General features: G+C 41.8%; 1 protein-coding gene across 1 annotated transcript in view; it reads right to left on the bottom strand.

Moving 5' to 3' along the window:
- Positions 1–17,709, bottom strand: part of LOC103121840 (WD repeat-containing protein 72-like) — a 102,279-nt gene that overhangs the window by 4,921 nt on the left and 79,649 nt on the right. The window contains exon 6 of the mRNA XM_060178277.1: positions 1,877–1,975. Coding sequence (XP_060034260.1) covers positions 1,877–1,975 — 99 coding nt within the window. The remainder of the gene's footprint in view (positions 1–1,876; positions 1,976–17,709) is intronic.

Raw genomic sequence — 17,709 nt, 5'->3', positions numbered from 1 at the left:
TGATGTCCACTGTATGGGACTGTCTCACTCTCTGACTCCAGGGTTGGTCTCCGCATTTGTGTCTTCTGATTAAGCTCACTTCCTGAGACGGACTCCCTCTGTACAGAGCAATCCAGTAGTGTGTTACATGTGACTCTCACTGCAGTTCTACCCATTAGGCAGGCTGGACATTTATTCTGCTTTGAGACTGATACAGAGCTGATCTAGTCTTGCCCCAAACAATGAACACTGGAGTCAAAACTGAAACATGAATTTCTCTGTATATAATATTTCAGTATCATAATAGATGGCTGTTTATTAACTAGGACAGTATGTAAAGCTTTGTTTAAATAAGGAAAATTTTGTCAAATCATACAGTGACTTTTTAAAATATCAACTTAATGTCCCTGAAACCTTTTTCCTGTTACAACTGATCTAATCTACATTTGTCATTTTACTATGGAGGCAGCATCTGGGAATAGGGTCCTGATAGAAATTGTTGTCATTGCACAAGACACTGCTTCTCAGAAGCCTGCTGGGAAAGGACACAGAGCCTCACTCCGTCGTTTGAGGGGCCTGCGCTCCAGCAGGGACTGAAATACAATGCTATCCTTGTCAAGCCTGCTGGGGTTCCAAGATGACTTAGGGGACCTGACATAGATTGCAGGCTGCACCTTTCACTGAAAATTAAATCTCAGTAGCTCTCCTCAGGGAAGGATCAGGGGACTGTTTGCAGCTGCCCCCTGTCAGGGAAGGCTACCCGATTTGGAAATCTCTTAACTAAGCTGACAGGCCACAGAGAGAATGAATCAAAAATCGGATCCATGGATAAGCACACAAACATGCCAGGGAGGAAAGGGGTCCCCACCAGCCAGAGGAGAGGCACACAGTCAGTGTGTGTGTGTGTGTGTGGGGGGGGGAGACTTAACTCTTTTACTCAGGGCAGTGAGGGACTTTCTACAACCTTCTGGGCTTGGTAATGACCCAGCAATGTTACTCACCTTGCAAAGGATCCCCCCACTTTTAATTAGTGGTGAAAACCTGACATGCTTCAAAACAAAGCAAAGACAGAAACAAAAATCCAGGCTTAAGGTGTTTCTGGTCCCATCTTTCCAGTGTATTCCAGTCCATCCTGTTTCTCTACTCACACAGAGAAAACGCACAGACAGGACATAGTTGGGACAAAGGGAAATGATATGGAAAGAGAAGGGCTGCTATTGTCTTTTGAATTAGACAGTTGACAAAGTCCCTTAGTTCATTGTTGCCATGTTAAAAGTCCCTTCCTCCCAGGGCCAGGTAATGACACATCTGGTTGAGCACACATGTTACAATGTGCAAAGACTTAGGTTCAAACCCCTGGTCCCCTAGGTTCAAGCAGGGGGCAATGTTTCACAAGCGGTGAAGCAGGTCTGCAGGTGTCTCTCTCTGCCCTTCTCTATCTTTTCCTCCTCTTTCCATTTCTCTTTATCCGGAAAAGTAAAGTAAATTAAATTACATATATATTTTTTAAAAAGCTCCTCTCAGTTAAGAGTCTAACTGGCATTTAGAACAAAGTGACAACTAGCTGGTCCTCTTTTCTCTCCTGTTCTCCAGGTTCCTGATCCTACTATTTATCATATTGATTGATACAATGTTCCCATCTCCAGTTTTCTCTCAAGTCCACAGGAAGGAAGCAAGCATGGTGGCTTCTCTTGTTTAGTCACATAGCCTTTGTGTGGCTTCCACTCAGATTGCTGATGAAAGAGGCATAGGGGACAGCAAGCCTGGGAGGGGCCAGTTACTGCAGCTGCTGTAAGAGCAAACAGGGTTTCAGTGCCCCCCACCCCCAGGGCCCAGGGCCCCCCAAACCATGTCAGGCTCATCATTTTATACTTGACCATTTTTCAATGGCTTTTACCTGGACTGTTGGGCTCCTCCAAGACACATCTGTCAGGCCTGTCCTCTTTGATTTGGAAGTTTGCCGACTCAGAGTTGCTGTTATGCTTGACCGGGCTGACTGGAGTTGGGAGAGAGACAGAGAGAGAGAGGGGAGGGAGAAGAATGAAAAAGTCATGATGAACCCCATTAAAACATTACATTTCCCTTCAGTCCCACCGATATTTGCAGGAACACGCCATGCAAACACCAATAATAAATTGCAATCAGATGGACCCTCTAAGTATGTATTGGCAGACATGTAATTAGTTGAAAATCTATAGAGAAGACTCTCTCTCTCTCTCTCTCTCTCTCTCTCTCTCTCTCTAGAAAAATAAGACAGTGGCATCAGCTTAAAAGCTGCAAAGTAACAAAAGTGATCTCTGTGAAAGAGAAAAATTGTATTTTTAATGCATAAATCTAAAACAATGCAGTCAATTAATGGCACTGGGACACAGAGAGGAACAGCAGGCCAGTCAATGAGAAAGGCTGACCCAGGCCAGGGTGTGGCTCCCTCCTTGGAGCACAGATCACAGCTGCTGGCCCGTCAGGAAGCACCTGGGTCCTCCTTCCCCAATTAAAGATGGTGGCACCAAAGAATTATAAACGTCCTCTATAAAAATAAGTTGAGAAGGGAGCTGTAGCACAGTGGGTTAAGCACAGGTGGTGCACAAGGACCGGCATAAGGATCCTGGTTCGAGCCCCCGGCTCCCCACTTGCAGGGGAGTCACTTTGCAAGCAGTGAAGCAGGTCTGCAGGTGTCTGTCTTTGTCTCCCCCTCTCTCCATTTCTCTGTCCTATCCAACAACAACAACTATGACAACAGTAACAACTACAACAAGTGCAACAACAAGGGCAACAAAATGGGGAAAATGGCCTCCAGGAGCAGTGGATTCGTAGTGCAGGCACCAAGCCCCAGCAATAACCCTGGAGGCAAAAAAATAAAATAAAATAAAATAAAAATAATAAATAGAGAAATTGTATCCATGTGTCAACAACTGTACTTACTGTACACCATTACCCCCATAAAATGATAGAAAAATAAGTAAAATTTTAAAAAATAAAATGAAGAGTGGGGAAACACACAATGATTATGCAAAAAAAAAAAAACCCTTTATGCCTGAGGCTCTGAGGTCTCAAGTATGATCCCCAGCATGACCACATGCCTGAGCTCATCAGTGCCCTGGTAAAACAACATCAACCACACACACACAGGGTGGAGGGGGAGGAGAAAGAGAGAGAGAGAGAGATCTAATGTAGGCCTACAGGCAGCATGCCATGATACTGTGTTCTTGAATAGAAGAAAGGAAGCTACCACGAGTATTTAAAGTTCTCTCCAAGCACACACCTGTGCATTCTGTCAGAGGAACCTCAAACCCATGTGCCCACATCTTCCCGTAAGTTGAAACCCTGCATCTAAACCGTGATCACACTCCATCTGAGGAACTGTGTGGCAGGAAAAGCAGACAGAGAACAGAGAATGGCATAAAGGAAAAGAGTAAGGTCTTTGAAGACACAGGTCACTTTATACTCACGAATCTGAAGTCAAGAGTTGCAAATAAGGGTCCTGGGCACACTGAAAGTTTAACTGCCACATAGCACTGCTTTCAGTGCTCCTGCTGCTCCTCACAGCATGTAAACTCCCAGACGGGGGGGGGGGGGGGGGGAGAGAGAGAGAGAGAGAGAGAGAGAGAGAGAGGATGTGCAGAATAGAGTAAGTGCTGACTCACACACACAGTGACACCAAGAAGGGCCACTGAGTGGCACTGGTACCCCCCACTCGCAACACATACCCTATTCATCTTGTTTTCAGAGTGTGTACAGTGTTTCGTGATAATAGCCTGAGGCCCACATAGACACACTCTCAAGGAGGCTAATGGCAGAATTCTGGTCCCAGTAATTGTCTTCAAACAGCCTCACCAGACCTCTTAACACACAGGGAACACTTCTGCATCGTGCAGAAGAGTGAATGCAGAGCTTGGCTTCACTGATTCTCTAAAAGCCTTGTGTTTGAGGACAAAGAGTGAGAGAAAAAAAAGTAAGATGCTTTGATTCCAAGTAAATGGATTACTTTTTCATTGTGTGTGTTTTGAAGTTGCTGAAAAAGGAAGCTACGGAGCCAGCTATGGCAGGCTGTCTACTCACCACTGTGTCTACACTGCCGGCTAGATAAACGTACACTGGCCATAAGTCATTCTCAGGATGCATGATGAGATGAACGCATGGGATGAATGGTGCAGAGGGGCATACTAGATGGAGTCCTGATGCAAGAGGGTACATGCTTTAAATTACCTTAAACTAGACCCACTCAGCTTATATCTGAGATGCAGAATAGATATTTCAAAGCGGTGACATGAGAATGGATATTTCAAAATGGTGGCTTGGAAGTAAAAAACATATATGGGCTATTGGTGTGGTGTCTCTAATTTTCCTCAGTTTAGATCAGAGCAACATATTCTTTTTGAATCTATAGTTGTTTTTGTTGTTGTCATCAGAGCTTCACCACATTGATTGATTCTTCCAAATCAACAGGCAAAAGAGACAGGCAGAGAGACAGAGGGAGAGAGTTAAGGACTCCACAGCACCAAAGCTTCCTCTAGAGTGGTGAGGGCTGGGCTCAGACCTGGCACTAGAGCGTGACGAAGCAGACATCCTCTCAGGTGAGCTTAGTTTGCCATCTAAACCCACAGATTTTATGAAATGTTTGGTTGTGCTAATAAGATACACCAGAGATGTAACATACTACCTCAAAATGGGACGGATTCTTGGAAGATTTGCATGATTTTTTCTGTATACCCTTACTTATTTACTTTCTGAAATATTCCCACTGAAATACTTAACTGGAAATTAATCATATAATCAAATCAATTATCAAGAGCCAATTAGTAGTGATAATATTTCGGCAAAGATACTGCACTCGTCATTTTACACATGATAATTTCATGACTGAGATCTTCTCCCCAGTCATTCATTTATTCATTTTGCTAGCAAAATCCATTCCAGACAAAGGGACCTCACAGAAGTAGAGTATGTTATCAAAATAAGACAAACAAAAAAGGAAATGTCTACAACCATTTTTTTTGGTGACAACAAAGTGGCCTGAGGATAGACTGACATGTCAGTCCTCTTAAGAAAGTCAAAGGGATAAATTTAGTTTAGCTGCACAATCTTGATTAAACTCACATGAGTGGGTCCAGTGCAGTTAAGTTCTCTCTCCTTTTCAGATTTTTAAAGGGTGTGGTTTATATGAAGGGATAGAGAACACAGAGATATCTATGTCTAGATATTTTGCTTAATTATACTTTAGCTACCACCTTTGAAGTGGTGCAAGACTTGTCTTTATTACTGAAAAATTTAGAGGACATCCAGTTAAATTGAATGGAGTAGTGACACCTCCCTTTTGTCAGAGGGGACAAGAGACATTGGAGAGGTTAATCAGTACCACTCCACTACTTTTTTCTTTGCTTGATAGGCTAAACTTTGCACTTGTTCTTTTCGGTGTTCCTTGGGGTTTTATCATTAAACTCTGATATGATGTGTGACCAAGGCTTCTCTTAATGAATCATTTCAAAAATGATGAAATAAAAAATATTGATCTAGAGCTTACTGTGGAGAAGACATAGGGTGTGAAGGTTTAAAAAAAAAAGAAGGGAGACTTTAATATACCTGGTGATCTAGTTGAAGTATATTGGAAAGTAACTAGTATGTGTTTTGAAAAACTTTGAGACATACAACTGATTTTCCCCCTCTCATATTAATTAACTACTGATTTATATGTCTACAGTTTGCTAGGAGTGTACATAAACACCATTCCCACCACCAAAAGACTGTGACCCATCCCTCCCACCCACTTCCATCCCCCACTGGCCCAGGAAGCTGCATGTCTACCCCTCACCACAGGGTTTTACTTTGGTGCCCTACTTACAATTTGGTCAGGTCCTGCTTTTAGTTTCCCTTTCAGATCTTCTTACTCAACTTCTGTTGATGAGTGGGATCATCCCATACTCATCTTTATCTTTCTGACTTAGTTCACTTAACATAATTCCTTCTAGCTCTGTCCAAGATGGGTCAGAGAAGGTGGGTTCATTGTACTTGATGGCTGCATAGTATTCCATTGTGTGTATAGACCACAGCTTTCTCAGCCACTCATCTGTTGTTGGGCACCTGGGTTGCTTCCAGGTTTTAGCTATTATGAATTGTGCTGCTATGAACATAGGAGTACACACCTCTTTTTGGTTGGGTGTTATGGAGTCCTTGGGGTATGTATAACCCTAGGAAAGGAATTACTGGATCATATGGAAGGTCCATGTCTAGCCTTCTGAGAGTTTTCCAGACTGCTCTCCACAGAGGCTGTACCAATTTACATTCCTACCAGCAATGTAAAAGGGTTCCTCTGTCCCCACAGCCTCTCCAGCATTTGTTGCTGCTGTCCTTTTTGCTGTATGCCATTCTTACAGGAGTGAGGTGGTATCTTAGTGTTGTCTTAATTTGTATTTCTCTGACAATCAGTGACCTAGAGCCGTTTTTCATATGTTTGTTAGCCTTTTGGATCTCCTCAGAGGTGAATGTTTTGTTCATATCCATTTTTGGATGGGGTCATTTGCTTTTTTGGTGCTAAGTTTGCTGAGCTCTTTATATATTTATATATTTGGTTTCTTGTCTGATGTATGGAAAGTAACTAGTAGAAATTTTATTTTTTTATTTTATTTGAGAGGGTATTTATTTTATAGGCTATTTATTTGATAGGGTATTTATTTTATTTGATAGGCCCAGCCCAAGAGACGAGTTGAGAGGGCTGAGAGAGACAAGAAAATAGAGAGAAAGAGAGATACCTGCAGACCTGCTTCAGCATCTATGAAGTTCTCTCTTGCCTGCAGGTGGGGAGTTAGTAGGAACTTTATAGATAATATTGGAAGAGTGATAATGTTTTAGGAATATAGAGGCAATTCCATTACAAAAACATAATACAGAACTACAATTTGAATTAGTTTATTTTTGTTTTGATGTGTGTGTGTGTGTGTGTGTGTGTGTGTGTGTGTGTGTGTGAGAGAGAGAGAGAGAGAGAGAGAGAGAGAGAGAGAGAGAGAAAGAGTCCAGAGCACTAAAGCTTCCTTCAGTGCAGCATGGGCTGGGTTCAAACCTGGGTGAGCTGTTTTGTCAATTCATCACTTAGTTCTTCTTGAGAGAGAATGTGACTAGTCCAAAGGGAATTTCCTCATAGCAAGAGAAAAAGAAAAAAGTGAACCATGAACAGCCAAAGAAAAATGTTCACCTAGTGCATTTAATAGCAGTGGTTCTGCCTACTTTGCATGTATTTTAATGAATTCTTTGAGATTTTTCTGAATTGCTGCTGTGGCTAATTTCTCTCACCTGAAGAGGTAAGTTATAGACAGATTATTTTCCTTGCCTTAAATAGTCAATGATTTGATCTTTACGAATGGTGAGGCCCATTTATCAAGGTAAGTTGTCCTTTCACGATATATTGACTTTATTTATCAATACTAAAGTCCATTTGTAGTTCATCACTAAACTTCTGGGATATTTTCAGTAGTTTCCAAAGATGTGTTTTAGAGCTTGGCAGAGAGATACATTTGACATCAATATAATGTCTCATCCTTAACTTCAAGTCAACTATTTATTTCCTCTATAATGGATTCTGAAATCACCCACATTTAGGGGGAGAGGGACAAAAAAGACCATCTTTTCTTGACAGTTCCACCACTGAAAGATGCAAGGCTATCACATTTACCCATCACACACCGCAAAACATTGATCACTAAAAGGTCAGTGTTCTAAATACCATTGTGATATCTTTGGTAGCTAGTCAGAGGGAGAAGTTCACATACAATGTATGGGTATGTCTGACTATGCTGTGTTTAACTATGACCATAATTCTTTGAGTTTTGAAAGAAATACATGAATTATCTGTAGAAGATAAGCAATCAGTAGATTTTAAACCATATTGAAGAACAGTATACAGGGGCCGGCAAGTGGTTAAACTTTTAAGAGCCTCTTGAAAGTACCATTTCTTTGACAGATAGTATGACAAGGAGAGAGATGGTTAGCATAAGAGTAAGAGTCTCTATTTTGACATAATTAAAAAAAAAACGACAACTCTTTACCCTGAGCATTACTGAGTAAACTTGGAATGAAAATAAATCTACAAAATATTACTTATTTTGGGACAGTCAGAAAAGTTATGCCTTTTTTTTTCTACATAAAAATGTGTCATGAGACTTCCAAGAACCCAATATGTTTATATAGAAGAAAGAAAAGACTTCTAGATATAATAAATAAATTATTCAAATAATTAATGTGAAACCAGAGGTGTTTCTTCCATTCTATCTGAAAGAGCACCTTTATCATTAAAATAAGAGTAGGCAGTCTTGAGTTTTAGGAATGTACAGAGATTAATACCCCATCCAAGATGAGGTGGAGGAAGTCACTTCATCATTCTTTACAGCTGAGGAGTATTCCACTGTGTACACAGACCACAGCTTTCTCAGCCACTCAGGTGTTGTTGGACACCTAGGTTGCTTCCAGGTATTGGCTATTACAAATCATGCTGCTATGAACACCTTTTTGGACAGGTGTGTTTATTTCCTTAAGAACTTATGCTGGGCAGAGAGTATTTTGCAGACATCATGCTGAGATGAAATTTTGCCCATCTGTCAACACTGTACTATAAACCATTACCCCCCCCAAAAAAAAAGATATAAAAAGAAACTGAAACTCATAATTATCTCCCTGTTTAGGCTCTAGAAGAGTCATTTGAATCAAATCCTATTGTAAATGCATTGCTTATCACTCTGAAGTTCAAGAAAAGCTGAGGTTGAATGCAGGGGCTGATTCCAAAGGAGAAATCACATATCCCCTTATATTGATCAATTGGAGAAGAGTCAGTAAAGAGAGAAATTGATAATAAATTTCCCAGCTTGAAAACAAGAGGCCCTTCAATCAAAAGAGCATCAAGCCAACATCTGAGACTCGAGATAAACATGATTTATATTTGAACTGAAGATAAGAATCCACAGCACAGTGCAATTTAAACCACCTTGACGTCCACAGCTCTCCTTAAGGAAACATGGCAAATGCATTCCCCTCTCAAATCAGTGGGAGAAAACATCTATCAGCTGGCACTAGCACTGGAATGTGTGAGAGCAGCAACCTTTCTATGGCTTAACTACCATGACGCCATCAGTGTAGGGAGAATGGCTGGCAGGCAGTCGCCAATTCCCAATTGACAGTTATCTCTACCCCAGGGGAAAACATTTGCCTCAGCTGGCTAGTCAAGTGTCAGAGCTCTTTCCTGTCCTCCATAGGAAATGGAAAATAAGGGAATCAAATTATCTCGACTATTCCTTTGTCCTCAAGTTCTTAGCCAACATTAGAGGGTTTCCAGGAAGGAAAGGTCCACCTTAGCATTTCTTCTGTATCACAAGTGCTTGGAATTCTACCGGAATGGTATGTGAATGTATGTAATAACTTCCGGAATTAGATGGAAGGCATGTTTGGATGCTAATAACAGGTTTCCCCATTGCATTATCACATAATCAGTAGCAAGCCTCACGCACACTTCAGACCTTGCATCTGCGCTCATGACAGACAAAGACAATGTAAGTGGTTTCTGGTACTTACTGTTTCCTTTAACCTTCTGGTCATGCCTATAAATGGACCCTCTTATTCCTAATGACCAGTTTCACTGGGGAATAAATAAGTAAAGGATGCTTCCTCAAACCCTCAAGCTCTACCATTGCAGAACACTCAGTATTATTCTAATATCACCAAGGGGTTGCTGCCTGCAATATTGCAGCGACCTTGTAAAAAGTGTAAGGCAGCCTCTTACAGTAAATATACTAGTAGCATCTATAAACTAGAGGGTAACGGAGACACAGCATAAGGAAGGAATTCTTTAATGAACAAACATACATGTGGATAAGAGGAAGTCCATAATTACTATCTGAGACATTCAGAAAGCTAAGTTTTAGTGAGAGCTGTCACCATAATTAGAGCACTCGAGAGGTGGGAGACTAAGGGAATAAGTTACTAGAGAACTAGGTCCTAGATTAGCACAAGTTCTTGTCTTACTGTAGAAGAATGTACAGTTATTCCCAAGATGATAGATAACACTGAGGGTTTTTTTTTCTTTTTTGAGCTGTGAAATGTTAGAGTGATTGGCTAACTTACATAAAATAATCCTCAAAGGATTCAGGGTGGAGCATATTCTGTAGCAAATTTCAGGGAATGCTTAAAGCGAGCATGATCCTAAGTATGTGTAACAAGAGCATGGCTCTGAGCTATCATCTACCAGTCCACAAGGACATTAGAATCGAGTGCAAACGTAGGTCAGTAAGGAGCACAAGGCTGGGACTTTGGGAAGGGATGATAACCCAACAAGCCAACCGCACAAAACCAACAGTGGGTTGGCAGAACAGTTCACCTGGTTGATGCACATGCTTTACCATGTGTACAACCCACTCACCACCTGTCCAAGGCAGCTTGATGCTCTCCCTGGCTCTGACTCTCTTTTGACCTGAAAATGCTGATCTATAGTAGGGAAGCCCCAATAATGATGATGATAATGATGATGGAAACAGCAACAACAAGGAAAGACAATTGACAAGTCAGACCATGAGCTCCTTTACCCAGCAGTAATCTGCCTGCCATGAATGCAGTCAATAAAGGGCACAATGGTCTTAGAGCGACCAGAGGAGAGGAGAGGAGAGGCCGTAGGATATTAGAATTTTCAAGAAGAAACAAAAATACCAAGACTCATGTATGGAAGTAAAATTTGAAGTAGAGTATGTCTGAAATTTGTGAATTATCAAGAAGTTATATGTCTATAGCCACTAGTTCGTTATCTCTAGCCTCTCCACTTTCTCAAGAAGATTATATTCTCAGCCTACCAGAGCTATACTGGAAGTCACTCCTATTTTAATAGCAGGATAACTAATTCTTTAAAGGTTTATTTATGCACTTCATCTTATCCTATCTGTCATCTATCTATCTATCTATCTATCTATCTATCTATCTATAATATGTCATCTATCTATCTATAATATGTCATCTATCTATCTATCTATCTATCTATCTATCTATCTATCTATATCATCTATTTCTGTTTACCTTTGTAGAAGAAAGAAAGCCAGAGTGTTCCTTCCTTCTGGCAAATGTACTGTCATTGATTAAACTTGAAACTTTATAAATACAAGTGTGACATTCTACTCAGCGGGAGTCACCCCTTCCAGTAATTTTTAAATTAAGACAAATCATATCCCTACAATCAAGATATGACAAAGTAGCCCCTGTGTAGAAAATCCTGTAATAACCTTTACTCAGTCAGTAGTGGGGGATTATGGAGTCACAGATTTCTGTGTTTTTCACTATACGATCTCAATATTATTTTAAGGCTCCTCAAAATATTGTCCATGTTACTCTCTCCCAATCTCAGGTTCCGACATCATATAATCCAGCTTGCCAAGGCCACTCACTGCGCCTTGAACGTGCAGCTGATTTTCTATGTAGGTGCCTGTGTACAGATTCTCAATTTCAGGTATTTTCTTGGCCAGATATTTTTCTATATCCAACCCTGAACTTGCAAAACTATCCTCCTTTATTCAAAACTCAGCTCAAAAGTCACCTCCTCCTTTAAAGTTTTCATCGAACTGCATGTTAACCTGAAGTATTCTCCGGCTTTCTTGCCTCCTCAGTGCTAAATATGACGTACGTTGAGCCTCCTACCACCACTGTTTGCATCTGAACCTACATTCTTCAGGAATGAGATATCTTAGAGCCATTTTGACATTTGGAGACTGACGTCAGGAGGGCAGCCTGATTCTCTACAATGGAGCCTCTAGTGCTGTGATCAGAAGCCTGGGCTAAGAGAATCGCAGTTGTGTCTCTTTCTCTCGCTCTTAGCATGTCTCAGTCAGGTGGACATTCATGAAGCAAGCTTGGTCCCTAAAAGTGACGGGTCTAATACTCAGGGACAGCTTACTCATGGACAGATGGCCAAAAATGTCCCTTCACCCAATGACGTTGTGGAGACATGAGCCAGGCCACACTGAATCAGAATTCTAGAATAAAACATCACTGATACAACGGTAGTTCAGTTCCCTTCAAAGAATGTTTAAAATAAGAGTTACATAACACAAAATAGCATAGCTACCCTCTAAAAGAAAAGGAGAAATGTATAGATTTCTGCTCTCTTCCCTTCACCCTTACACATCACAATGTTAACTTTACTCTGGGGGTGTTTTTTCTCTCAACTTAATGTCCAGGAATAATTTTTGTTCTCACAGGACATTGTCCTTTTGTTTCATTAGTTCAAGGAAAGGGCCATTCAATCTTTAAAACACCTAGCTTGATCTTGACTGCGATCCATGTTTTAATAGTCATAGATATACTCTGTAAATAGATGAAGCTGAGAAAGTATTCAAAGGCTACCTGCTGAATCTGATCATGTAATCAAATAAAATAAAACAATGTGTTGGATATTTATGTCATTATTATTATTATTTTTACCAACTTCCTAGGCCAAGATATTTCCTCTTCTAACAAAAGGTAAAATGCTTTCCTCGAGGTGGAGGTCCAATTACTCTTGAAACTGTTCCACAAATATGAGATTGAAATTTATTCTCATTCCACTTTGCATATTTTTAACTTCATGCTTAGACATCTCACTGATATTTCATTATACAAGAGAGGTGATATTTTTATTAATTTGATATTTATTAATATTTATTTATTTTCCCTTTTGTTGCCCTTGTTTTACTGTTGTAGTTATTGATGTCGTTGTTGTTGGATAGGACAGAGAGAAATGGAGAGAGGAGGGGAAGACAGAAAGGGGCAGAGAAAGACAGACACCTGCAGACCTGCTTCACCGCCTGGGAAGCGACTCCCCTGCAGGTGGGGAGCCGGGGGCTCGAACCGGGATCCTTACGCTGGTCCTTGTGCTTTGCGCCACATGCGCTTAACCCACTGCGCTACCGCCCACCTCCCAGAAGAGTTATTTTAAAAGTGCTTCTCAATCTATTGTTATTGAGAAGATCTCCACTCTCCCCTTCTCTTTTTAAAATATTTTTATTATCTTTATTTATTGGATAGAGACAGCCAGAAGTCAAGAGGAAAGGGTGAGATAGAGAGGGAGAGAGAGAGATAGCTACAGCCCTGCTTCACCTCTTGTGAAGCTTCCCCCTACAGGTGGGGACTGGGGCCTCGAACCTGGGTCCTTATGCTTAGTACTATGTGTGCCACCACCCAGCCTGCCACTCTCTCCTTCTCAAAAGACCAAAATTCAATTTCCCATGGTTGATATCTACAGGGCCCATGAACACCAGGCTTTTTCCAGCACTCCTCTCTCTCCATGAGTTAGAGATCAGACAGGTTTAGTCCTCGTAAAACACCTGGGGAGAAGAATGAAGGGTGAGGCTCATCTGGCTCAGGCTTGCTAAACGGTGGGCGATCACTTGGCCTTGAAGACTCTAAAGATCTCCAAGAGGAAGCGCGGCGCAGCTGAAGTCTACAAGGACAGCGTATCTGGGCGGGGCGGGGGGGGGGGCGCAGCTGTCTCCTGGGCATCTCTCTCCCTCTCTTTCTCTCTGCCGTCAGGGTTACTGCTGGGGCTGGGTGCCCACTCAACTCCACCATTGTCAGTGGCCACTCTTTTCTTTTTTGTTAGAAGATGATATATATATATATAAATGGTGACTTCACCGTTTTCAGCCGATCTTGGATGGACCTTGAAAAAATCATGTTGAGTGAAATAAGTCAGAAACAGAAGGATGAATATGGGATGATCTCACTCTCAGGCCGAAGTTGAAAAACAAGATTAGAAAAGAAAACAGAAGTCGAACCTGAAATGGAATTGGAGTATTGCACCCAAGTAAAAGACTCTGGGGTGGGTGGGTGGGTGGGTGGGGAGAATACAGGTCCATGAAGGATGATGAATGACATAGTGGGGGTTGTATTGTTAAATGGGAATCTGGGGAATGTTATGCATGTACAAACTATTGTATTTACTGTTGAATGTAAAACATTAATTCCCCAATAAAGAAATAAATTATTAAAAAAAAAGAAATGTAGAGAAGGAAAGAGAGATACCTGTAGCACTGCTTCATCGATCATGCGTTTGATGTCATTGTTGTTGGATAGGACAGAGAGAAATGGAGAGAGGAGGGAAGACAGAGAGGGGGAGAGAAAGACAGACACCTGCAGACCTGCTTCACTGCCTGTGAAGCGACTCCCCTGCAGGTGGGTCCTGAGAGCTTGAACCTGAATGCTGGTGCACAATAATGTGTGTGCTCACCCAGGTAAGCAGCCAGCAGCCCCTCTTAAACGCATCACAGTAAAGACACTGCCCAACACAGAGGCACCGAGTACAGCCCAAAGGACGGAGGTAAACAGACACTTTAGAAGCATCTTGTTGACCCTCCCTCCAAGAACAAAACAGACCCCCATGTCTCCCCCAGATATACACCTCCCCACACACGCACCCAGGGCAAGAGAGCCTTGCCTGCAGTCAGCAGGCTTGTTATCTGTGGAAGTGGCTCAAGGTTGACACGCAGATTGACTGGTTCACACTAATTTACTTCACACCGATTCCATTTATCTCCCAGCAGATCCCCTGGCAGCAGCTTCTAATGGCACATCCTCCCTCACATGCCTGCCTGCTTTCTTGCCTTTTCTTTCTTTCTTTTTTAAAGAGGCAGTGTGTGATGAATCTGAGCTCATCCAGCAGCTCACAGAGTGGGGAGACGGGGCAGTCAGAAGGCATGGAGGGCACAGCTGGCACTGGAGCACTCTCCTGAACTGCAGCAGCTGAGAGGCCACTCTGCCCCTGGCTGGCAGCTCTCTGCTTTGTCACCGAAACAAGAAAGCCCAGACTCCCTGTTCCTTTACGACTCAGACCCGGAAGGGAAGGGAAAAAGAAAGGGCAGCACTGCCAAGGCACTGTGGGCAACTGTAGGACAGTCAGATAAGCACGTTTCAGCTTTTCTCCTGAGATGCTCTGTGGCTGCTGGTCTGGGTGTGGTGACAGCCGAAGGCTCTAGGACAAAAGACAACGAGGAAGAAAAGAAAAGAAGTCAGTACCTGCGTGGGGGGTGAGTCTTCTGGAGATGCCAGTCACAGAGATGAGAGATAGTGCCCATGTCTCAACAGCTGTACTGCAAACCACTAGCCCAAGAAAGAAAGATAGAAAGGCAAGAAAGATAAAAGGGGAAACATTTATAGAGACCTAGAGACTCTTTTATTGATTTGCAACAAAAAGTTTCAAGATCTGGATGCCACTGTCATCCCACTAGGGGGTACCACCTGGACGTACTGCACACGCCTATCACAGAACTTGGGGGAAGACAGAAAAGAAGCAACTATTTACTCAATGAATGAACGGTGAGTGAATGTGTGAACTAACAACTCAACCTTCTCTATGCCAAGGTTTACAGCCTGAGGGACCAGTGACTCTTTAGAAATATCTTATTAGGGGTTGGGCCATGGCAGAAAGGGAGAGGGGAGGATATCTAGCACTGCTCAGCTAATCTGGCTCATGGTGGTGCAGGAAATTGAACCTGGGACTTCAGAGCTGCAGGCATGTGTCTTTAGCACCACCATTATATGCTGCCTCCCCGGCACACGGCTGATCTTTTTTTTTTTACAAATGAGCGCATAAAATACTCCTAACCTTAAGCACTCGGCAGCCTAAAGCAAGTGGCTACGGAGAGGATCTTTTCATGTCAGAGAAGCCGACAGTGGGAAGCTGTGACACTTCACTGGAAAATCCAGTAAAACAGTGGCAGAGCACGCCAAGGACTTAGAAGGTTAAACACGGGGCTGCAGAAGCAGGTTGGTGAGAAAGAAAAAATAAAAGTAGGATTAAGGCTTTTGCATGAACCTTGAAACAAGCACGTTATCTGCCCGCTGCCTTGAGCTTTGGAAAACAGCTGGGATCACCCGACGCAAAGACAGTTAAGCCGCCTCCAATCCAATTAGACAAAGGTAAATAAAGGGTAAAGTTAACTGAGGATTACCGCCACAGTTTTTTCTTGATGGGAAACCGCTTCCTTGTGGGCTATGCAGCTCTTTAATCTTATATCAGATCTAACAGATGACTAAATGATAGGGAGCATGGTAGGCCCTGCGTGTCTCCTGGTGCTCTAATTTTCAGTCATTACCCTTGATGAGGTGACTGTTAATCCGTAAAGCTTGTGACTGTGTCTATATACTTGGCAAGGATTACACTTGGCAAGGTTGGGAGTCTACGCCTTAGAATGACGAGTTAATCAAAGAGGTAGCACAGTATGGCCAGAGGCTCACAGAATCACATACACTCATTTTCGTTTGCAATGAACAAGCTGCATGCAAATGTTTCCTTTAACACACACTGTCTCAGACTGCGGTTTCCTCTTAGGACTTTGCTTAAAGAAGAAGAGAGGAGGGCCAGGTGGCGGTCACATGTCACATGGATCTAGATTCAAGCCTCACTTTCTACCTATACGGGGGACTTCATGGGCAGTAGAGCAGTGATACAGGTCAGCTGGTCTACCTATCATCTATCTGCCTGTCTACCTATCTATCGATCAATCCTCTATTCATCTAGCTAATCTATCAATCTATCATCTATCACCTATATCTCTAGCATCTCTTTCCCCCTCTCAATTACTCCCTCTCTCGTCTCTTTTTAAGATTTTGTTTAGTTATGAATGAGAAAGATAAGAGGAGAGAGAGAAAGAACCAGACATCACTCAGGTACATGTGCTACCAGGGATTGAACTCAGGACCCCGTGCTAGAGTCCAATGCTTTATCCACAGCGTCATCTCCCAGACCACCCCTCTCAATTATTCTCTGTCCTATCAAATTAAAGGGAAAAAAGGATAAAACAAAAAGAAGAAGTCACAAATAAGAGAGAAATGTCTGATGAAACTTATCCAACTGCTATTGAAATAACTGATGTTACTTAAAATCTTGGCTCATTCATAAACTGAGTCAAATGTTTTTATAAACTTCATAATTTTTATAAGCTAGTTTTTATAAACTTCATAATTTCCACATCTGTAAAAAAAATAATAGAGCTAGGATTGACAGTAGAAAGTTTAATGATGATAACTGCATTTAGACTGCATAGGATTATTATTACAACAAAATAAGCTAAAACATACAAAATGATGAGATTACTGGGTGCACAGTAGAAGATGTAAATAATGTTCATATTTTTATAAATATGCTTTTATTGTTCTTTGAATATACACAGAAAAATCTGTGGGGGACTGAGAGAGACACCTGCAGCCCTGCTTCACTCTCTGCAGATGGGGGCTGGGGGCGTGAACCTGCCAGGGTCCTTGCTCATTGTAACGTGTCAACCAGGTGACCAACACCTGGCCCCTGTAATGTTCATATTATTAGATGCGCTCTTGTTTAGAAATGTATGTAACTCACAATATGATCACCAAGCTCTAGATGAAAGCCATTTGTCTTCTTGAATTATAGTCATATTGAAAATGTGACCTAATAACAGCATCGACATTTAAAATAGCTGTACCATTTTGCATTTCATATAAGATTGTCAAAATCTAGAAGACAGTGTTAGTGGCCCATTTTCAAAAATGAGTTTAAGGGGGAATGTGGATTTGCATCCATTTGATAATATCTACAACTGAATTAAAAGCTGCCCAGAGGAAATTAAATTCTCCTCCCTTTTCACTTAATATTTGTTCATGTGTTTCTTCTTTTTTTATATTTTATTTTATTTATTTATTCCCTTTTGTTGCCCTTGTTGTTTTATTGTTGTAGTTATTATTGTTGTTGTCATCGTTGTTGGA

This window comes from Erinaceus europaeus, chromosome 18, assembly GCF_950295315.1.
Source record: "Erinaceus europaeus chromosome 18, mEriEur2.1, whole genome shotgun sequence".
Lineage (NCBI taxonomy): Eukaryota > Metazoa > Chordata > Mammalia > Eulipotyphla > Erinaceidae > Erinaceus > Erinaceus europaeus.
Note: the sequence above shows the minus strand (reverse complement) of the source record. Positions and strands in the feature narration are given on the sequence as shown.